The sequence below is a fragment of the Aquarana catesbeiana genome, linkage group LG08 (assembly GCF_042186555.1).
Source record: "Aquarana catesbeiana isolate 2022-GZ linkage group LG08, ASM4218655v1, whole genome shotgun sequence".
Lineage (NCBI taxonomy): Eukaryota > Metazoa > Chordata > Amphibia > Anura > Ranidae > Aquarana > Aquarana catesbeiana.
Window position 1 is genome coordinate 97,533,373 of NC_133331.1, and position 16,609 is coordinate 97,549,981.

At 43.0% G+C, this 16,609-nt stretch overlaps 1 protein-coding gene across 1 annotated transcript in view; it reads right to left on the minus strand.

The window, feature by feature from the left end:
* Nucleotides 1-16,609, minus strand: part of FBXW4 (F-box and WD repeat domain containing 4) — a 334,157-nt gene that overhangs the window by 232,184 nt on the left and 85,364 nt on the right. Inside the window, exon 3 of the mRNA XM_073596185.1 lies at nucleotides 3,595-3,780. Coding sequence (XP_073452286.1) covers nucleotides 3,595-3,780 — 186 coding nt within the window. The remainder of the gene's footprint in view (nucleotides 1-3,594; nucleotides 3,781-16,609) is intronic.

The following is a 16,609-nucleotide window of genomic DNA, read 5'->3' on the forward strand; positions in this document are numbered from 1 at the left end:
CATCTCTTTTAGTGCAGGCTTCTTTTAGGTTACCTATACACATGACATTTTGTCTTCTACCAATGGGGAAGTCAGATACCCAACAGCTCCCTGGAGGGAGGAATAGTCAGACATGAGAGAAAATATATATTTCAGTCTTGATTATTCCCCCTAATAACCTGGCAGCATCATAACACGCCTTCATCTTACCCTCGCCACAGCACATGCATAAATGAATAGCCAGATAAAATGTTACGAATTATGGAAGTGCTGCCAGTCAAATGTTACATTGTCTGGCCATCCTACCACTCTCTTAAAGTGGATGTAAACCCGAAATGTTTTATTTTATTTTTTTATGTCGTAATGTAGAGTATAAGATTTCCTATCATTTGAGCCCAGTCTTGCCACAAAGAGTTAATCCAGCTCGGAGTAATCCTCTTTTATTGTTCAGTGAGATAAATCTTGACAAACAGAGAAAAACTTTGTCAAATCCTCCCCCTTGCTGTGAGTGACAGGTGATTTACATATCTCGTGCACTAGCCTAAGACATGCATTGTTTTTTAATTCCCACTCTTTTCTTCAGCAGCTTTGCAAGGATTGGCTGTTCCACACCTCAGCATGATTTGGCATGCTGAAGTCATGTGGTTACTTTCCTGTCTTTTCACTGGATGTTAGAGATCATAGCAGAAGTTCAGTGTAAGAAATACACAGGGCAAAATGCATATTGACAAGGGGAGTGTAGAGGTGGGCAGGTAGTCTACTGACATCACGACTCCACCCACCGAGCTCCAGACAACAGACCCACCCACAGAATCTGCAGTTTTTCAGGTCTCATAACAGACAGAGGGGAGACATTTGACAGGTAAAGATACTTGCAGGAGGCATGTATATCCTTATAGATAACCCCTATGGCAGTAGTTTAGAAAGGATGACATTGGGTTTACATCCACTTTAAGTACAGCAGCTGCCATTGTTGGCCTTTTGAAAATGCTAGTTGCCTTCCTATGTCTCACATCAATATTCACCAAATCACAGACATGGCATTAACATAATGTAAGTGTCAAAACAGTTCCAAATCTTCCCGAGGCAAGGGGAAATTGCAACTTTGTTAGTTAACACCAGGACTGTTGTCATCGTGGAGAAATTTTCCCCTTACTTCCAATTCTGATAATTGTTAATGTTGGTATATCCCTATACTTTCTGTCACAGTGAAAGCTGGCATCAGAACAGAAAGTGAGAAAAAAATCACAAGAACTGGGACACAGCAATTAAAACCTGACAGCAGTTCAAACTCTTCCGTAAGTCAGTTATCTATGTTTGTCAGGGTTGACTGAAATATCAAATGGTCAACTTATTACATGATGGGATGTGTATTTATTTAATATTATTATTATTATTTATCACTAAAATTAGAAGAAAAGAGGTTTAACCTTAAACTGTGTAGAGGGTTCTTTACTGTAAGAGCGGCAAGGATGTGGAATTCCCTTCCACAGGCAGTGGTTTGAGCGGGGGGCATCAATAGTTTCAAAAAACTATTAGATAAGCACCTGAACAACCACAACATACAGGGATATACAATGTAACACTGACATATAATCACACACATAGGTTGGACTTGATAGACTTGTGTCTTTTTTTCAACTTCACCTACTATGTAACTATGTATTTAGAGTTGAAAATATGTATAGACTGAAAAACTAAAAAGCAAAAGTTGTTCAGTTCTTCTATGAAACTGGAGGTAAGAAAAAGATGCCAACTTTTGTTCTTCCATTGCAAGTGTGAAAATTAAAAGAAACATTTGATGTTTACAGTAGGTTGCCTCCATCTGGATATCCCAGCACAGCCTATACGGGAGTTGAAGCAGCCTTCCCTCCCACTATTTTTAGGGTCAGCTGAACTTTACCTGCAGTGCTTCCAAAGCCTACGCTGGACTGCTTTGCTAAGGGCAATTTTGTGTAAGCACCTGAAGAGGACATGCCTACGCTTAACCTAACCTAGCCCTTCACTAATCAGCGGTTTTAAAACTTCGAGAAGATCTGGATGTTTTTTTTTAACTTAGACTTAGAAAACCAGGGTGTTTCAAGCTGGTTGGCTATTTGGCACAATGGAACTCCAGCTTCAGATACCACAGGCATGAAATTTGAAAACTAAGGAAATATATTAAAAGGAATAGCCATTTAAATTAGAAGGATTAAAGATAATCATGTTTATGTCTTCAAAAATGTTTCCAACAATTGTGTTTAAGGAAGATGTAATTGATCTAATTCTTTAGCATGCCTAAGAACACTTTTTCAACTAGAGACAATTAAGAATTCAATAAAGAATCCAGAAGAGTCCAAATCATTTTCATAGAATTTTGAGGATAGCAAAATACTCAAAGGCCAGAGTCTCAACTTTTTTTCTATGCATCAGACATTCAAAGCGCAAGTGGATGCAGCAATGCTGCACTCCTTACCTGCCTCGGCAAGCTCAATTACTGAACTCACCTTTAAGCACCGCAACAGAGCTTGGCATTACAAAGAGTCAAACCATTTATCTCCTTTATGAAGAGGATTATCTCCTAACTCTCCTGTGCTCACCCTGACATTTTAGTGTGGATCTTCAAAAAGCCATGACCTCAGCCTAGGTTTAGGCTTTGGATACACTGTACCTTTGAAGAACTACATTGTCTTATTTCTACATGTCAGGGCAAAAGTGCTAACCTTCCATGACGAATGGAAACTACACAGAAAAGATCAAAAAACCTCTAAAAATGCCATGACACAAGAATGACAAACAATAGCACATTGGATGCTATTAATGGGAGAATTTTATCAGCAAGAGCCATGTAAGGGACCTGCCAAACTACAGACCTCTTTTTCTTTTTTAAACATTTAATAAGGTCTACAAGCTATAGTGCAAATATCAAACATATTTACCTAATGATGCGTGGTCTACATATTAAAACTAGAATTGTACAGAATTGAACTTTGTAGCCCAGAAGCATTAAATTCATTGCCATGTACAATTTTGTCGTGAGCATCAGTAGGTAAGCTTTACAATAGTAAGCCTTATATACTAAGACTTTTCATGTGCATGCAATAATTTACTGGAAGAACTGGCACAGTATTAGGGTACATATTAGTGTAATATAAACAGGACCAGGGACTCTGCTATCTAGGCTCAAATATTATTATCATTATGTGCCTCTGTTATTATGTTCTTAATTTCTTACAAAATGTCTATGGAAAATACAGTGGGGAAAGGAAAAATCATATTGTTCAATGTAACACCAAATTAAATCAATTCTGTATTAGCATGGTATGCATGTGGGAGTCTTGACAGTCACCCTGTGGACAAAACCAAAATATGTCACTGCTTCAAAAGATATGCTCGTGCCATTGACATTGTCTGTTATGGTAGAAAACTGCAACATGCATAAGAAAACTTGGAGAATTATGAGGAGATCCACAAATTGATGACAAGTCCACGCATACCTGTAGAGGTATCCATAGTGGGCTCTACAAAATAATTTAAATGATACCCTTACTAGGTCTACAAATTGAGAAACTTGCAGTGGGGAAAAATATTTCAGTACATCCCATTATATCTCACATTCAGGGTATATCAACCTACCCTCCTCCACTGATTATGTGAGAATTGGTGACTACAAAGCGACATACATCCTCCTGATGACCCAGAAACACAGCATAGGGTCGTCTGTGAAGTCCACTGCCATTGGCACGCAACTGGTAAGCTCGGATTTCTTCAGCCTGAGTAATATATAACAAGTCGCCATCTACTTGCAACCAGGGCATTAAACTGAAAGAATGAAAAGAAAGAGCTTTAATTAAATGCCAAGAAGAATGAGTAAGGGCAAAACAATGTTAAAGTCATAAAAGAAAGACAACAGGAAAATGTTGGTTCCAAGACAAGCACGCATTACATCATTGAGGCTTGGGAGATTTTGGATAAAGCTGGTTTTTGATCTAATTAAAATAGGAAGGGTGTGGTCACTTCTGTACAAGAGGAATGCAAAGTATACTTGGAATTGCTTGATAGGGCAAGCAAATTTAATTTTACTTGTTATCCCATGGATCATTTAATTGGCATGTCTAACAATTAATGGTATATTAACTTTATACAAAGCAGTTCGAAATTGTGGGGTTTTATTGTTCATAAAATTATCTTAATAGAATGCAACGATCATTTTTTCCACTTGTACAGTCTTTTCCCTTATATCTGTGGGGTCTAGAAGACTTGATATTATTCTGCATCATTACTACAAAACAAAATGTCACTTTAGCGACTACATTTCCATGTGAAATCCCGTGCAAGTCCTTTAAAGGGAATGCACATTTTTTCAATTAATCTTTAGATAAACTGATTTGAAAAAAAAATTGTTTCCACGTCATTCTATATGTTAATTGGGTCAGCCATTATTCCCCATTACCCATCTAGCTCCTATTCCTGCTCAACAGTTCTACACAATGATTGTGATTTCCTGCTCCATCCCACATTGTGCGTCTAATTACATGGACCGAAATTTGGCCAGTTCAGCAGGGACTGTGCAAATGTCAATCTATGTATAAGCAGGGTGGTTGTACAAAAGTCGATCTACAACCGCCCTGTCAGGTTTTCCTGCTCGATTAGCCCTGCCGGCCAGTGATGGGAGTAAGTCACACATGTGCAAGTCACAAGCAAGTCTCAAGTCTTAACCTTCAAGTCATAAGCAAGTCCCAAGTTATGGGGTGAAAAGCAAGCAAATCAAGTCGAGTCCCTGCTAGAAGTCAAGCAAGTCAAGTCAAGTCATTTATTTTGGTCAAGTCACAAATTAAGTCAAAATACTGATCTACCCCGAAGCCGGGACTCGGGGGGAGCTTTCTTTTGTGGGGGGGGGCGGCTTTTGCCTAGGCCAAGACACAGAACTGGTGGTGCCAAGTCATTGCAAGTCATTGCAAGTCAAATAGCCCAAGTCAAAGTCAAGTCGCAAGTCATTGGTGACAAGTCAAAGTCAAGTCGAGTCATTTATTTAATTTTGTCAAGCAAGTCACAGGTCCTCAAACAGGTGACTCGAGTCTGACTCGAGTCAAGTCATGTGACTCGAGTCCCCCACCTCTGCTGCCGGCTATAGCTGGCAGCACTGATCAGTGTATTCTGATGGTGAAGTCTATCCACTGTCAGAAAACAAAGGCTCAGTTAAGATTCGGACTACTTATTGAGAATAATGCACTACCTGTATAGCTATCTTATCTGAGCTGCTGTTAAGCAGAGGTGATGAAGCCCTCAATGATAAACTCATCTCTCTGTCACTCTGCTCTCTGCTCTTATCAGCATGCTATTTGTTGAGAATTGCCGCACAACTGACTCCTTTTGCTGCCTATACCTCTCACAGTCTGAGCTCTGCTGTTCAGTGGATTGCAAGAGGCTGCTTCCAGGTCACGTTTAGGCACCTACACTATTTACATTTACAAACAATAACTTTAATGACAGTTTTATCAATACAGGGATGCATTATTTGTGTCCTAAATCTGCCTGGAGCTTAGCTTCATGATAAGCACTGCAATAAGGCTCCATGCACACTGGAGCTCATAAACGGCCGTTCTGAATGTCGGATTGCTGGCAGGAAAACACTGCTTTAAAAAGGTGATTTTATCAGCATTTTGCATTGCCGTCAATGCACGTTTAGCGGCGCTAGCTTTTAACCGCGTTTCTCTGCCTCTATTCAAAATCAATGGTTCTCTATGGCAGCCCATTGCTTTAAATAGAAGTCGCACCGCAAGACGGATCATTATGATCCGACTTGAGGTGCGACTTGTTTACTGAGGATAAAGGGGAACCCCGCCAAAATGAAAAAAAAATTGACGTGGGCTTCCCCTCTCAGGCAATACCAAGCCCTTCGGTCTGGTATGGATTTTAAGGGGAACCCCCTACACCGAAAAAACAGTGTGGGGTCCGCCCCCAAATCCATACCAGACCCTTATCCGGGCACACAGCCCGGCCGGTCAGGAACGGGGGTGGGGACGAGCGAGCGTCCCCCCCCTCCTGAACCGTACCAGGCCGCATGCCCTCAACATGGGGGGGTGGGTGCTTTGGGGCAGGGGGCGCCCTGCAGCCCCCCCACCCCAAAGCACCTTGTCCCCATGTTGAGGACAAGGGCCTCTTCCCGACAACCCTGGCCGTTGGTTGTCGGGGTCTGCGGGGGGCTTATAGGAATCTGTGGAGCCCCCTTTAATAAGTGGGCCCCCAGATCCCGGCCCCCCACCCTATGTGAATGAGTATGGGGTACATGGTACCCCTACCCATTCACCTAGGAAAAAAAGTGTCAAGAAAAAAAACACACTAGACAGGTTTTTAAAGTAATTAGACAGCTCCGGGGGTCTTCTTCCAACTTCGGGGGGGGGTTTTCGTCGTCTTCTCACGCTCTCTGGTTCTTCTGCCGGGCTCCTTCGCTATCTTCTGCTCTTTTGCCACTCTTTTGCTAGCGGTGGCCCGGACTTCAGCGTCGTCTTTTCCCCTCTTCTCTTCTTCCAATGTTGACACGACACTCTCTTCAGCTGTTATGCTCTCTGAGCGCTCCGCAATGGACTTATATAGGCGGTGACCCCGCCCCCTTATAACGTCACAGTCTCTGGGCATGCTGGGACTGTGAGGTCATAAGGGGAGGGTCACCGGGTGATGCTGACCATGCCCCCTAATGACCTCACAGTCCCAGCATGCCCAGGGACTGTGACGTTATAAGGGGGCGGGGTCATCGCCTATATAAGTCCATTGCGGAGCGCTCAGAGAGCATAACAGCTGAAGATAGCGTCGTGTCAACATTGGAAGAAGAGAAGAGGGGAGAGGAAGACGTTGAAGTCCGGGCCACCGCTAGCAAAAGAGCGGCAAAACAGATTCCGATAAGCCCCCCGCCCGCAGACCCCGACAACCAACGGCCAGGGTTGTCAGGAAGAGGCCCTTGTCCTCATCAACATGGGGACAAGGTGCTTTAGGGTGGGTGGGCCGCAGGGAGTCCCCCTGCCCAAAAGCACCCACCCCCCATGTTGAGGGCATGCGGTCTGGTACGGTTCAGGAGGGGGGGGCGCTCGCCCGTCCCCACCCCCATTCCTGACCGGCCAGGCTGCGTGCTCGGATAAGGGTCTGGTATGGATCTGGGGGGGATCCCACACCGTTTTTTCGGCGTAGGGGGTTCCCCTTAAAATCCATACCATACCAGAAGGGCTTGGTATTGTCTGAGGGGGGAACCCACGTCAATTTATTTTTCATTTTGTCGGGGTTCCCCTTAATCCTCAGCACACAAGTCGCACTGCAAGTCGGATCATAATGATCCGACTTGCGGTGCGACTTCTATTCAAATCAATGGGCTCCCATAGGGAGCCACTGATTTTGAATAGAGGCAGAAATGCCGAACGAGGCTTAACGCTCTTTTTACAGCGTTAACCCTCGTTTAACACCTTTTACCGATGTCTGGCGTTTCCAGTACTGCTCTTGAATGCAAATTTCTGGCGTTCAGAAAAAAGCCCATAAACTCCACTGCTCATTAAAGCTAAAAAACGTCCATGTGTGCATGGACACATAGGCTAACATAGAGTGGAGTTTATGGGCTTTTAAAAAAAAAACGCTCAAACGCCAATAAACTGCAGTTTATCAGCTCCAGTGTGCATGGAGCCTAATAATTCAAAATATGAGATCATGAAAAATACACTATAATTCTTTCTCAAATCTCATGCTCACATTTACACACTTTTCTGACTAACATATTTGATGTATGCTCTGTATTCCATCAGATATATATAATAAACCTTTTACCCACTTTGTATGACTTTTCACTCTGCTATATCCTTTTGGGCACTCCTAAATTTTAAAACACTTCTGTGAAAATTCAAATATGGGCACTGCCATTACTGATTTGTTTCTGAATTAATCCTGATTCTGACCTTACTGACCTGAAACAAGTGTGTGGGCAGTAGACTTGGAAAAGTCTGGACCTTCATCCAGCATACCAGATCCAGGTCAATGACTCCTCACTAGAAAACAAAGCCTCAGAACACAGTCAGTGATGACGTTGTCCATATCTTTGTACTGACAAGTTCCATTTTAAGTTATGTTATCCTCAGAAATGTAAATACCTGATTTTATTTTGTTATTCCAACTTAAAGCTTCATGTCGAAAGAAGTTGCTTTAACAGTAAGGATAAAAATTAATTTTTTAAAACTTTTTGTAAAATCTTTTCTTTGAATTCCATGGAGAGACACAGTATCTCTCCAGAGTCTGGACCAGCTAAGTGACGTCAGCCGATGTTGGATGAATATGGGTCACAGGAGAGCAGAACAAAGTGCGCTCTGATCCCCAAGAGAAGTAGGGCCAAAATAGCTTTGGACCTACTTCTCCTTTAAGCTATACCTGGTATAACACCATCTCCAATCATCATGCCTCAGTTTTGTGAGTAAGTAGTACATTTGGCCAACAATAACAGGGCCTGTGTCCTCAATGGACATTAGGAAAAATATTTTCTGATACGTGCAAATATCCTATTTTTTTTATCCTCCATTGAAGGGCACAGAAATGTAGATTCTTAGACATTTGTAATGTCCAAAGCAGTCTAACTGAGGGGTGTGCAATAGCCACTGAGAGAGCCAACTGACAAAGAAATCTTTACTAGAAGTGTATTTGAAGGACAATTAACACCTGAACAAAGACTAGATGAAGAAGGGCCAAGCAAATATGGATATTGTCACAACCAAGAAAAGACAAAGGATCCACCTGGTGCTCCAGGCCAGGACAAAACCCAGTCCATGAACAGGGTGGGGAGGAGTTCATGGACCAAGAATTGGTTGCTCCAGCGTGACCAATTCTCTCATATGCCTTTGCTGCATGAGATCCAGGAGAATAACCCTGATGATTTCAGGAATTTTCTCCGGATGAGGGACCCCCTTTTTCACCGTCTGTTGGCTTTGCTGGCCCTCTTATATTACGAAGCAGGACACCTGCTTGCGGCAAGCCATCACTCCGGAGAAGAGGCTAGTCGCCATGTTGCGGTACTTGGCGATGGGGAGAAGTCTACAGGACCTCAAGTTCTCTACAGGCATCTTCCCCCAGGCTCTGGGGATCATTATCCCAGAGACCTGTTCTGCCATCATACAGGTCCTACAGAAGGACTATATTAGGGTAAGTTTTCTCCTTTAACATCACATTCTATATATTTAATGTATGCTAATGTATTCCTTTCATCATTCCCGAAATACCATGATTGTAATATGCTGTGAATGTCCCCTTTGTCCTCATGCATGCTGTAAACTTTTAATGTTCCTTTTTTGTCCTTCATGCATATTTGCCTTCACTAGCCTCCCCAGCATGCTATCCTGGGCCCATATACACCAAGCCTAGTCACTTAACAATGTATTTTGTCAGGTCCATTGTAGTGCTTTACCCTAAACACCCCCTGAAATGTGTCCAAATGTTATTGTTGTCCTTAAATTCAGGGGGCGTGGCCGTATGAAGGATAACACCACGTACAAGTGACAGGAGAAAGCTAGCTGCACGGTTTACCAAGCGGGGGAGACGGCTATACCCATCCAGGAAGCAGGCGGGGAGAGGGTGAGAGACACTTCTTGAACGCTGGCTTTTAGAGGGTCCGCCGTGACTGCATACCCCGTAGGAGGTTGATCTGAGCTGCTGGTTAATATTACATTGGACAGATTGCTGTGGAGTTTGCTGTGTTATTTTATTTTATACACAATGTGAGTGGAACCGTTGAAGTGTAATTTGCAGTGTGAATTATTAAAGTGTTTTACGGTATTACACTATTGGGAGTTTTATTCTAATTCTATATGGAACGATCCTCCGGATGGATATGAGTTAACCCTTGCCAGTAGCAGCAGTCATCTATGCCTTTTAGCCTCATACGAAAGTGGAGGCATGAGGAGCTGGTGAGTGGCTGTCCATAGGGAGAGTGGTCACTGAACACAGAGGTGTGGTGGAAGATTGCATTAGAAGAACCTACACTCCTAAAATAGAGGGATTTGCTGTTGCACAATTCAAGTTGCTTTTTGATCACTATCACGGACACTTTTTTGTCGCACATTTGTGTGTTATTTAGAGACTATATTATTTACCATTTCACCTTTTAATGTATGTACAGAAGGGTGTGGTGATACTCACGGATTGCCATCTAATGAGCTGGTATCTTTGGGTAATCATTGCATGGGGATTGAAGTATAGTAGCATCTGAGTAATATTGGCACTGAGTCACGTTTTGTATCAGTTTTTGTGGTGTCCATATATATATTTTTTATTAAGATGTGGGTTCATCAATAGTATATTTTCATTATATATCTATTGTACATTTATACACTTTTATTTGCACTATATGTAGATAAGCATCAGTAAAGAGGTGTTAGTTAGATTTTTGTTTTTCACCACAGGAGGTGAAAAAGATTTATTAGTAATAGCGCCACGATTTAATTCGTCACGTGGGGTGTATTGCACTTATCACTCAGCACAGATTTAAATCTTATATACATTGTCCTTAAATTCAGGCAGAGTGCCAGAGGCTTTTTTTTGGGGTACAAAACTCATTTATAACCCTCCCCCCCAAAATGTATCCAATGGGCCATCAGAGGGGGTGAGGAATCTGATAAGTGGACCTTATATTTTTGTCTTTAAATACTCCTTAAAATAAATGTTATACTGATGTTGGCCAAGAATGTTTGTGTCTAATCTGCTTGCAATGTTATGTGCAAAAGTACTAATAATTTTTTTTTTCTTTTTTGACTCCACAGTTTCCTTCAACGCCACAGGAATGGCAGACCGTGGCTTCCCAATTTGCTCATCGTTGGGACTTTCCCAACTGCGGAGGGGCAATCGATGGGAAGCACATCCACATCGTCCGAACCACCCCACTCGGGGTCATACTATTTTAACTATAAGGGGTTTCATAGTATTGTGTTGATGGTGGTGGTGTCGGTGACATACAAGTTTCTCTATGTGGACGTGGGGAAGAATAGCTGGATGTCGGATGGTGGAGTCTTTGCCCAGACCGAGTTCTACCAATGCCTCCAGAGTGGTGGCTTGGGATTGCCATCTGCGGAAGAGAACGTGGAAGGACTCCCATTTGTTTTTATCGCTGATGAAGCATTTGGTCTGGGTGATCACCTGATAAGGCCATTCCCCCAGAGGACCCTCACCCCGGAGAAGAGGGTTTTTAATTACCAGCTGGCCAGAGCCAGAAGAGTCGTGGAGAATGCCTTTGGGATAATGGCCTGTCGGTTCCGCCTATTTCTTACGGCAATAAATATGGTGGAGTACAAACTTAACCACATAGTTCTAGCATGCTGCATACTTCACAACTTTTTGAAGAGAAATGCTCCGAATTACAGTATGTTGCCTCAGTTGGGCCTGAGGCCGGACTTCCAGAAAATCCACTGACGGCCCTGGAAACTGGCCGTCCTGGCTTGCCCCCCCCCCCCCCAAGCGCCCGTGAAGTGTGTCAAAAATATGTAGGTTATTTTACGGGTAGGGGGGCCATTGCTATGCCAGCAAATTTGTAATTATTTTAGATATAAAAAAAAAAAAAATTATCTGATCAAATTTTGATTTTGATTTACTGCTTGTGTTTCTTTTAGCTGTCTCCTAGGTTCTCCTAGTGCACTTGTAGTGCCAAGTGGTTTTTCCATTATTAACCACTTGCCGCCCGCCATATAGCAAAATGACGGTGGCAAAGTGGTTTCAATATCCTGAACGGACGTCATATGACGTGATCACGATGTAAATAGGAAGAGCCGGTGATCGGGTTTTCCTCACTCGCGTCTGACAGACGCGAGTAGAGGAGAGCCAATCGGCTGCTCTCCTGACAGGGGGGGGTCTGTGCTGATTGAATATCAGCACAGCCCCCCTCGGATCCCGCCCAGGACCACCAGGGAAGCCGCTCAGGACCACCAGGATAGCCACCACACTGGACCACCAGGTATGCCCCCTAGACCCCCAGGGAAATGCCAATATGTGCCCAGGCAGCTGCCAATCAGTGCCCACTCCATTGCCTACCACTGCCAGTGCCACCAGGGATGCCTATCAGTGCCGCATATCAGTGCCACATATCAGTGCCTAGTAGTGCCGTCTATCAGTGCCTATCAGTGCCCAGCAGTGACGCCTATCAGTGCCCATCAGTGCCACCTATCAGTGCCACCCTATCAGTGCCCAGCAGTGCCGCCTTTCAGTGCCCAGTGTCGCCCATCAGTGCCAACCAGTGCCACCCATGAGTGCCCATCAGTGCCGCCTATCAATGCCCATCAGTGCTGCATATCAGTGCCACCCATCAGTGCCGCCTACCAGTGCCCATCGTCAGCGCCCATCAGTGCCCGCTCATTGGTGCCACCTCATCAGTGCCGCCGTATCAGTGCCTGTCAGCGCCGCCTTATCAGTGCCCATCAGTGAAAGAGGAAACTTACTTATTTACATTTTATTTTAACAGAAACAAAAACAAAACTTTAATTTTTTTCAAAATTTTCGGTCTTTTTTTATTTGTTTAGCAAAAAATAAAAACCGCAGAGGTGATCAAATACCACCAAAAGAAAGCTCTATTTGTGGGAACAAAATGATAAAAATTTAGTTTGGGTACAGTGTAGCATGACCGCGCAATTGTCATTCAAACTGCGACAGCGCTGAAAGCTGAAAATTGGTCTGGGCAGGAAGGTGTATAAGTGCCCTGTATTGAAGTGATTAAATAACACCCATTGTCACTGTAAACACCAACGTAATACAAAAAATGGTATTGAGCATTGAAAGAAGAAGCCACACATTGTTGGGTATAAAACCTTTTACTCCGTGCACATGAGTGAGTTTTCAATTTTTTTTTTTTTTTTTTTTAACCACTTGACCACTGGGCACTTAAACCCCCTTAATAACCAGACCAATTTTCAGCTTTCAGTGCTCTCACATTTTGAATGACAATTACTCAGTCATGCAACACTGTACCTATATGAAATTTTTGTTCTTTTTTTCACACAAATAGAGCTTTCTTTTGGTGGTATCTAATCACTGTTGGGTTCTTTATTTTTTGCGCTATAAAAGAAAAAAGACCGAAAATTCTGTAAAAAATTGCATTTTTCCTTGTTTCTGTTATAAAATTTTGCAAATTAGTAATTTTTCTTCATATATTTTGGCCAAAATTTATAACGCTACATATTGTTGGTAAAAATAACCCAAATCAGTGTATATTATTTGGTCTTTGTGAAAGTTATAGAGTCCAAAAGCTATGGTGCCAATATCTGAAAATTGATCACACCTGAAGTACTGACGGCCTATCTAATTTCATGAGACCCTAACACGCCAGAAAAGTACAAATACCCCCCAAATGACCCCTTTTTGGAAAGAAGACATTCCAAGGTATTTATAAAGATGCATGATGAGTTTTTTGAAGTTGTCATTTTTTCCCACAATTCTTTGCAAAATCAAGATTTTTTTATTTTATTTTATTTTTTTTTTTCACAAAATTGTCATATTAGCAGGTTATTTCTCACACACAGCATATGCATACCACAAATTACACCCCAAAACACATTCTGCTATTACTCCCGAGTATGGCGATATCACATATGTGAGACTTTTCCACAGCGTGGCCACATACAGAGGCCCAACATGCACAGAGCACCTTCAGGCCATCTGGAGCACCCAGGCCAATTCTGATATTTCTCTCCTACATGTAAAAATCATCATTTATTTGCTAGAAAATTACATAGAACCCCAAAATATTATATATGTTTTTTTAGCAAAGACCCTAGAGAATACAATGGCAGTCGTTGCAACTTTTTATCTCGCACGGTATTTGCGCAGCAATTTTTAGAACGCTTTTTTTTGCTTTTAAAAAAAAAATAAACAGTAAAGTTAGCCCAATGTTTTTGCATGATGTGAAAGATGAAGTTATGCCGAGTAAATAGTTACTTAACATGTCACCTTTCAAAATTGCACACGCTCATGGAATGGCGCCAAACCTCGCTACTTAAAAATCCCCATAGGTGACGCTTTAAAATTTTTTACTGGTTACATGTTTTGAGTTACAGAGAAGGTCTAGGGCTAAAATTATTGCTCTCGCTCGACCGATCGCAGCGATACCTCACATGTGTGGTTTGAACACCATTTTCATATGTGGGCGGGACTTACGTATGCGTTCGCTTCTGCATGCGAGCACACGGGGACAAATTTTTTTTTTTTTTTATTGTTTATTTTACTTTATTTATTTTAGTTTGACGCTTTTTTCCAAAAAAATAATTTTTTAATCACTTTTATTCTTATTACAAGGAATGTAAACATCCCTAGTAATAGGAATATGGCATGACAGGTCCTCTTTTACAGTGAGATATGGGGTCAATAAGACCCCACATCTCACCTCTAGGCTGGGAAGCCTGAAATTAAAAAAAAAAACGATCCTGGCTTCGACCATAGCAGTGAGTCGGTAGAAGCACCTGAGGGCGGCGGGAGGGGGGGACGTCTCCTCTCGCCTCCCGTAAGAATGATCAAGCAGTGGAACAGCCGCTATGATTGTTCTTATGGTGTAGGGAATTGCCAGCTGAAAAAGCACAAAGTCAAGGACGTCATATGTTGGCCGCCGGGCGGGAAGTGGTTAAAACGCATTTTTTTTTAACACAAAGTTGTCCATTTATACAATATTTCTACCACATAACATGTACATACCAAAAATGACACCCCGAAAAAGATTCTCCTACTCCTCCTGAGTATGGCGATACCACATGTCTGAGACTTCCACAGCCTGGCCACATACAGAGGCAGAGTACAGCTGAGTATGGCTGAGCATGGCAGAGCATGGCTGAGTATGGCTGAGTATGGCCGAGCATGGCTGGGTATGGCCGAGTATGGCTGAGTATGGCCGAGCATGGCTGGGTATGGCTTAATATGGCTGGGTATAACCGAGTATTGCAGAGTATGGCTGGGTATTGCTGGGTATGGCTGGGTAATGCTGGGTATGGCAGAGTATAGCTGGGTATTGCTGGGTATGGCAGAGTATGGCTGGGTATCACCGAGTATTGCAGCGTATGGCTGGGTATTGCAGAGTATGGCTGGGTATGGCTGGGTATGGCCGAGTATGGCTGAGTATTGCCGAGCATGGCTGGGTATGGCTGAGTATGGCTGGGTATCACCGAGTATTGCAGAGTATGGCTGGGTATTGCTGGGTATGGCAGAGTATGGCTGGGTATTGCTGGGTATGGCAGAGTATGGCTGGGTATCACCGAGTATTGCAGAGTATGGCTGGGTATGGCAGAGTATGGCTGGGTATGGCAGAGTATTACAGGGTATTGCAGATTATTGCGGGGTATTGCAGGGTATTGTAGAATACTGCAGAGTATTGCAGAGTATTGCGGGGTATTGCAGAGTATTGCGGGGTATTGCAGGGTATTGCAGAGTATTGCAGAGTATTGCAGGGTATTGCAGAGTATTGCAGAATATTGCAGGGTATTGCAGAGTACTGCGGGGTATTGCAGAGTATTGCAGAGTATTGAAGAGTATTGCGGGGTATTGCAGAGTATTGCAGGGTATTGCAGAGTATTGCAGAGTATTGCGGGGTATTGAAGAGCATTGCAGAGTAGTGCAGAGCATTGCAGGGTATTGCAGAGTATTGCTGAGCATGGAGGGATGGCTGAGCATGGATGGATAGATCCATGGATGTGACAGCAATTGCCACAGAGCAGCGCTGTGGGCACTACACATCCAGCCCACAGCGCTGCTGCCATCCGATCCTTCCCCCTCTGTACCAATTGGTACAGAGAGGGGAGGGAGGAACCAGCGTCATCAAATGACGCCAGTTTGTTTACATGTGATCGCTCCGTCACTTGACGGAGCGATCACATGGTAAACAGCCGCGATCAGCAGCCGTTTGCCGTGATCCGTGATGCGCCGGGTCACTGTACCCCCTTCGCAGAGTTATCCAACCGCCCTGCAGCCGTCATTTGGCTATGGGCCGGTTGGTAACTGGTTAAGTTTTACCTTGAAAAATTTTTTTTAGTACATAAACAGGCATGTTTCAAAACATAACATACACAACTCAGGAACTTACAAAGTTCAACATTGAAAAACTGAAGGCAATATCAGACATTATAGTGTCAAAAATGTGTTGATATTGCCTTCATCAGATGGGGTGATGTCTCCCTGTAAAAGCCAAATTTTGAAGATGCACACAAATTAGGAGTCAACCTGGGGATTTCCCTCTTGATCCCATGCCTAATGTCAACATGTGCTATCAATGGACGTGTTTTGGGGGTGCAATCACTTCCTCTCACCTACTTGAGTTACGAGGAAGGGGTTGCACCCACAAAACGCGTACACTGATATCCCCTGATGGCAGATAGCACATGTTGACACACTGTGTGCATCTTCAAAATTTGGCTTTTAAAATGCGTAAAAAAAATAGAAAAAAATTGGTCCCCAAAACTAGAAAATGGTTTCATTTTGTTGTTCTTTAGATTCTTCCTAGTACATCAATCATGTTCTTCAGTTTTTGTTCTATGTCATTTGTTTTTTGCTTGATGAGGTCTAAATCCTGACTACAAAACATTATGTCCTGGATTAGCCTTTGTTCACTGTCAGTCGTGAAATTAGTAGATTGTTCTGCCACAACATGCACATCACCTAAAAGAAAAAA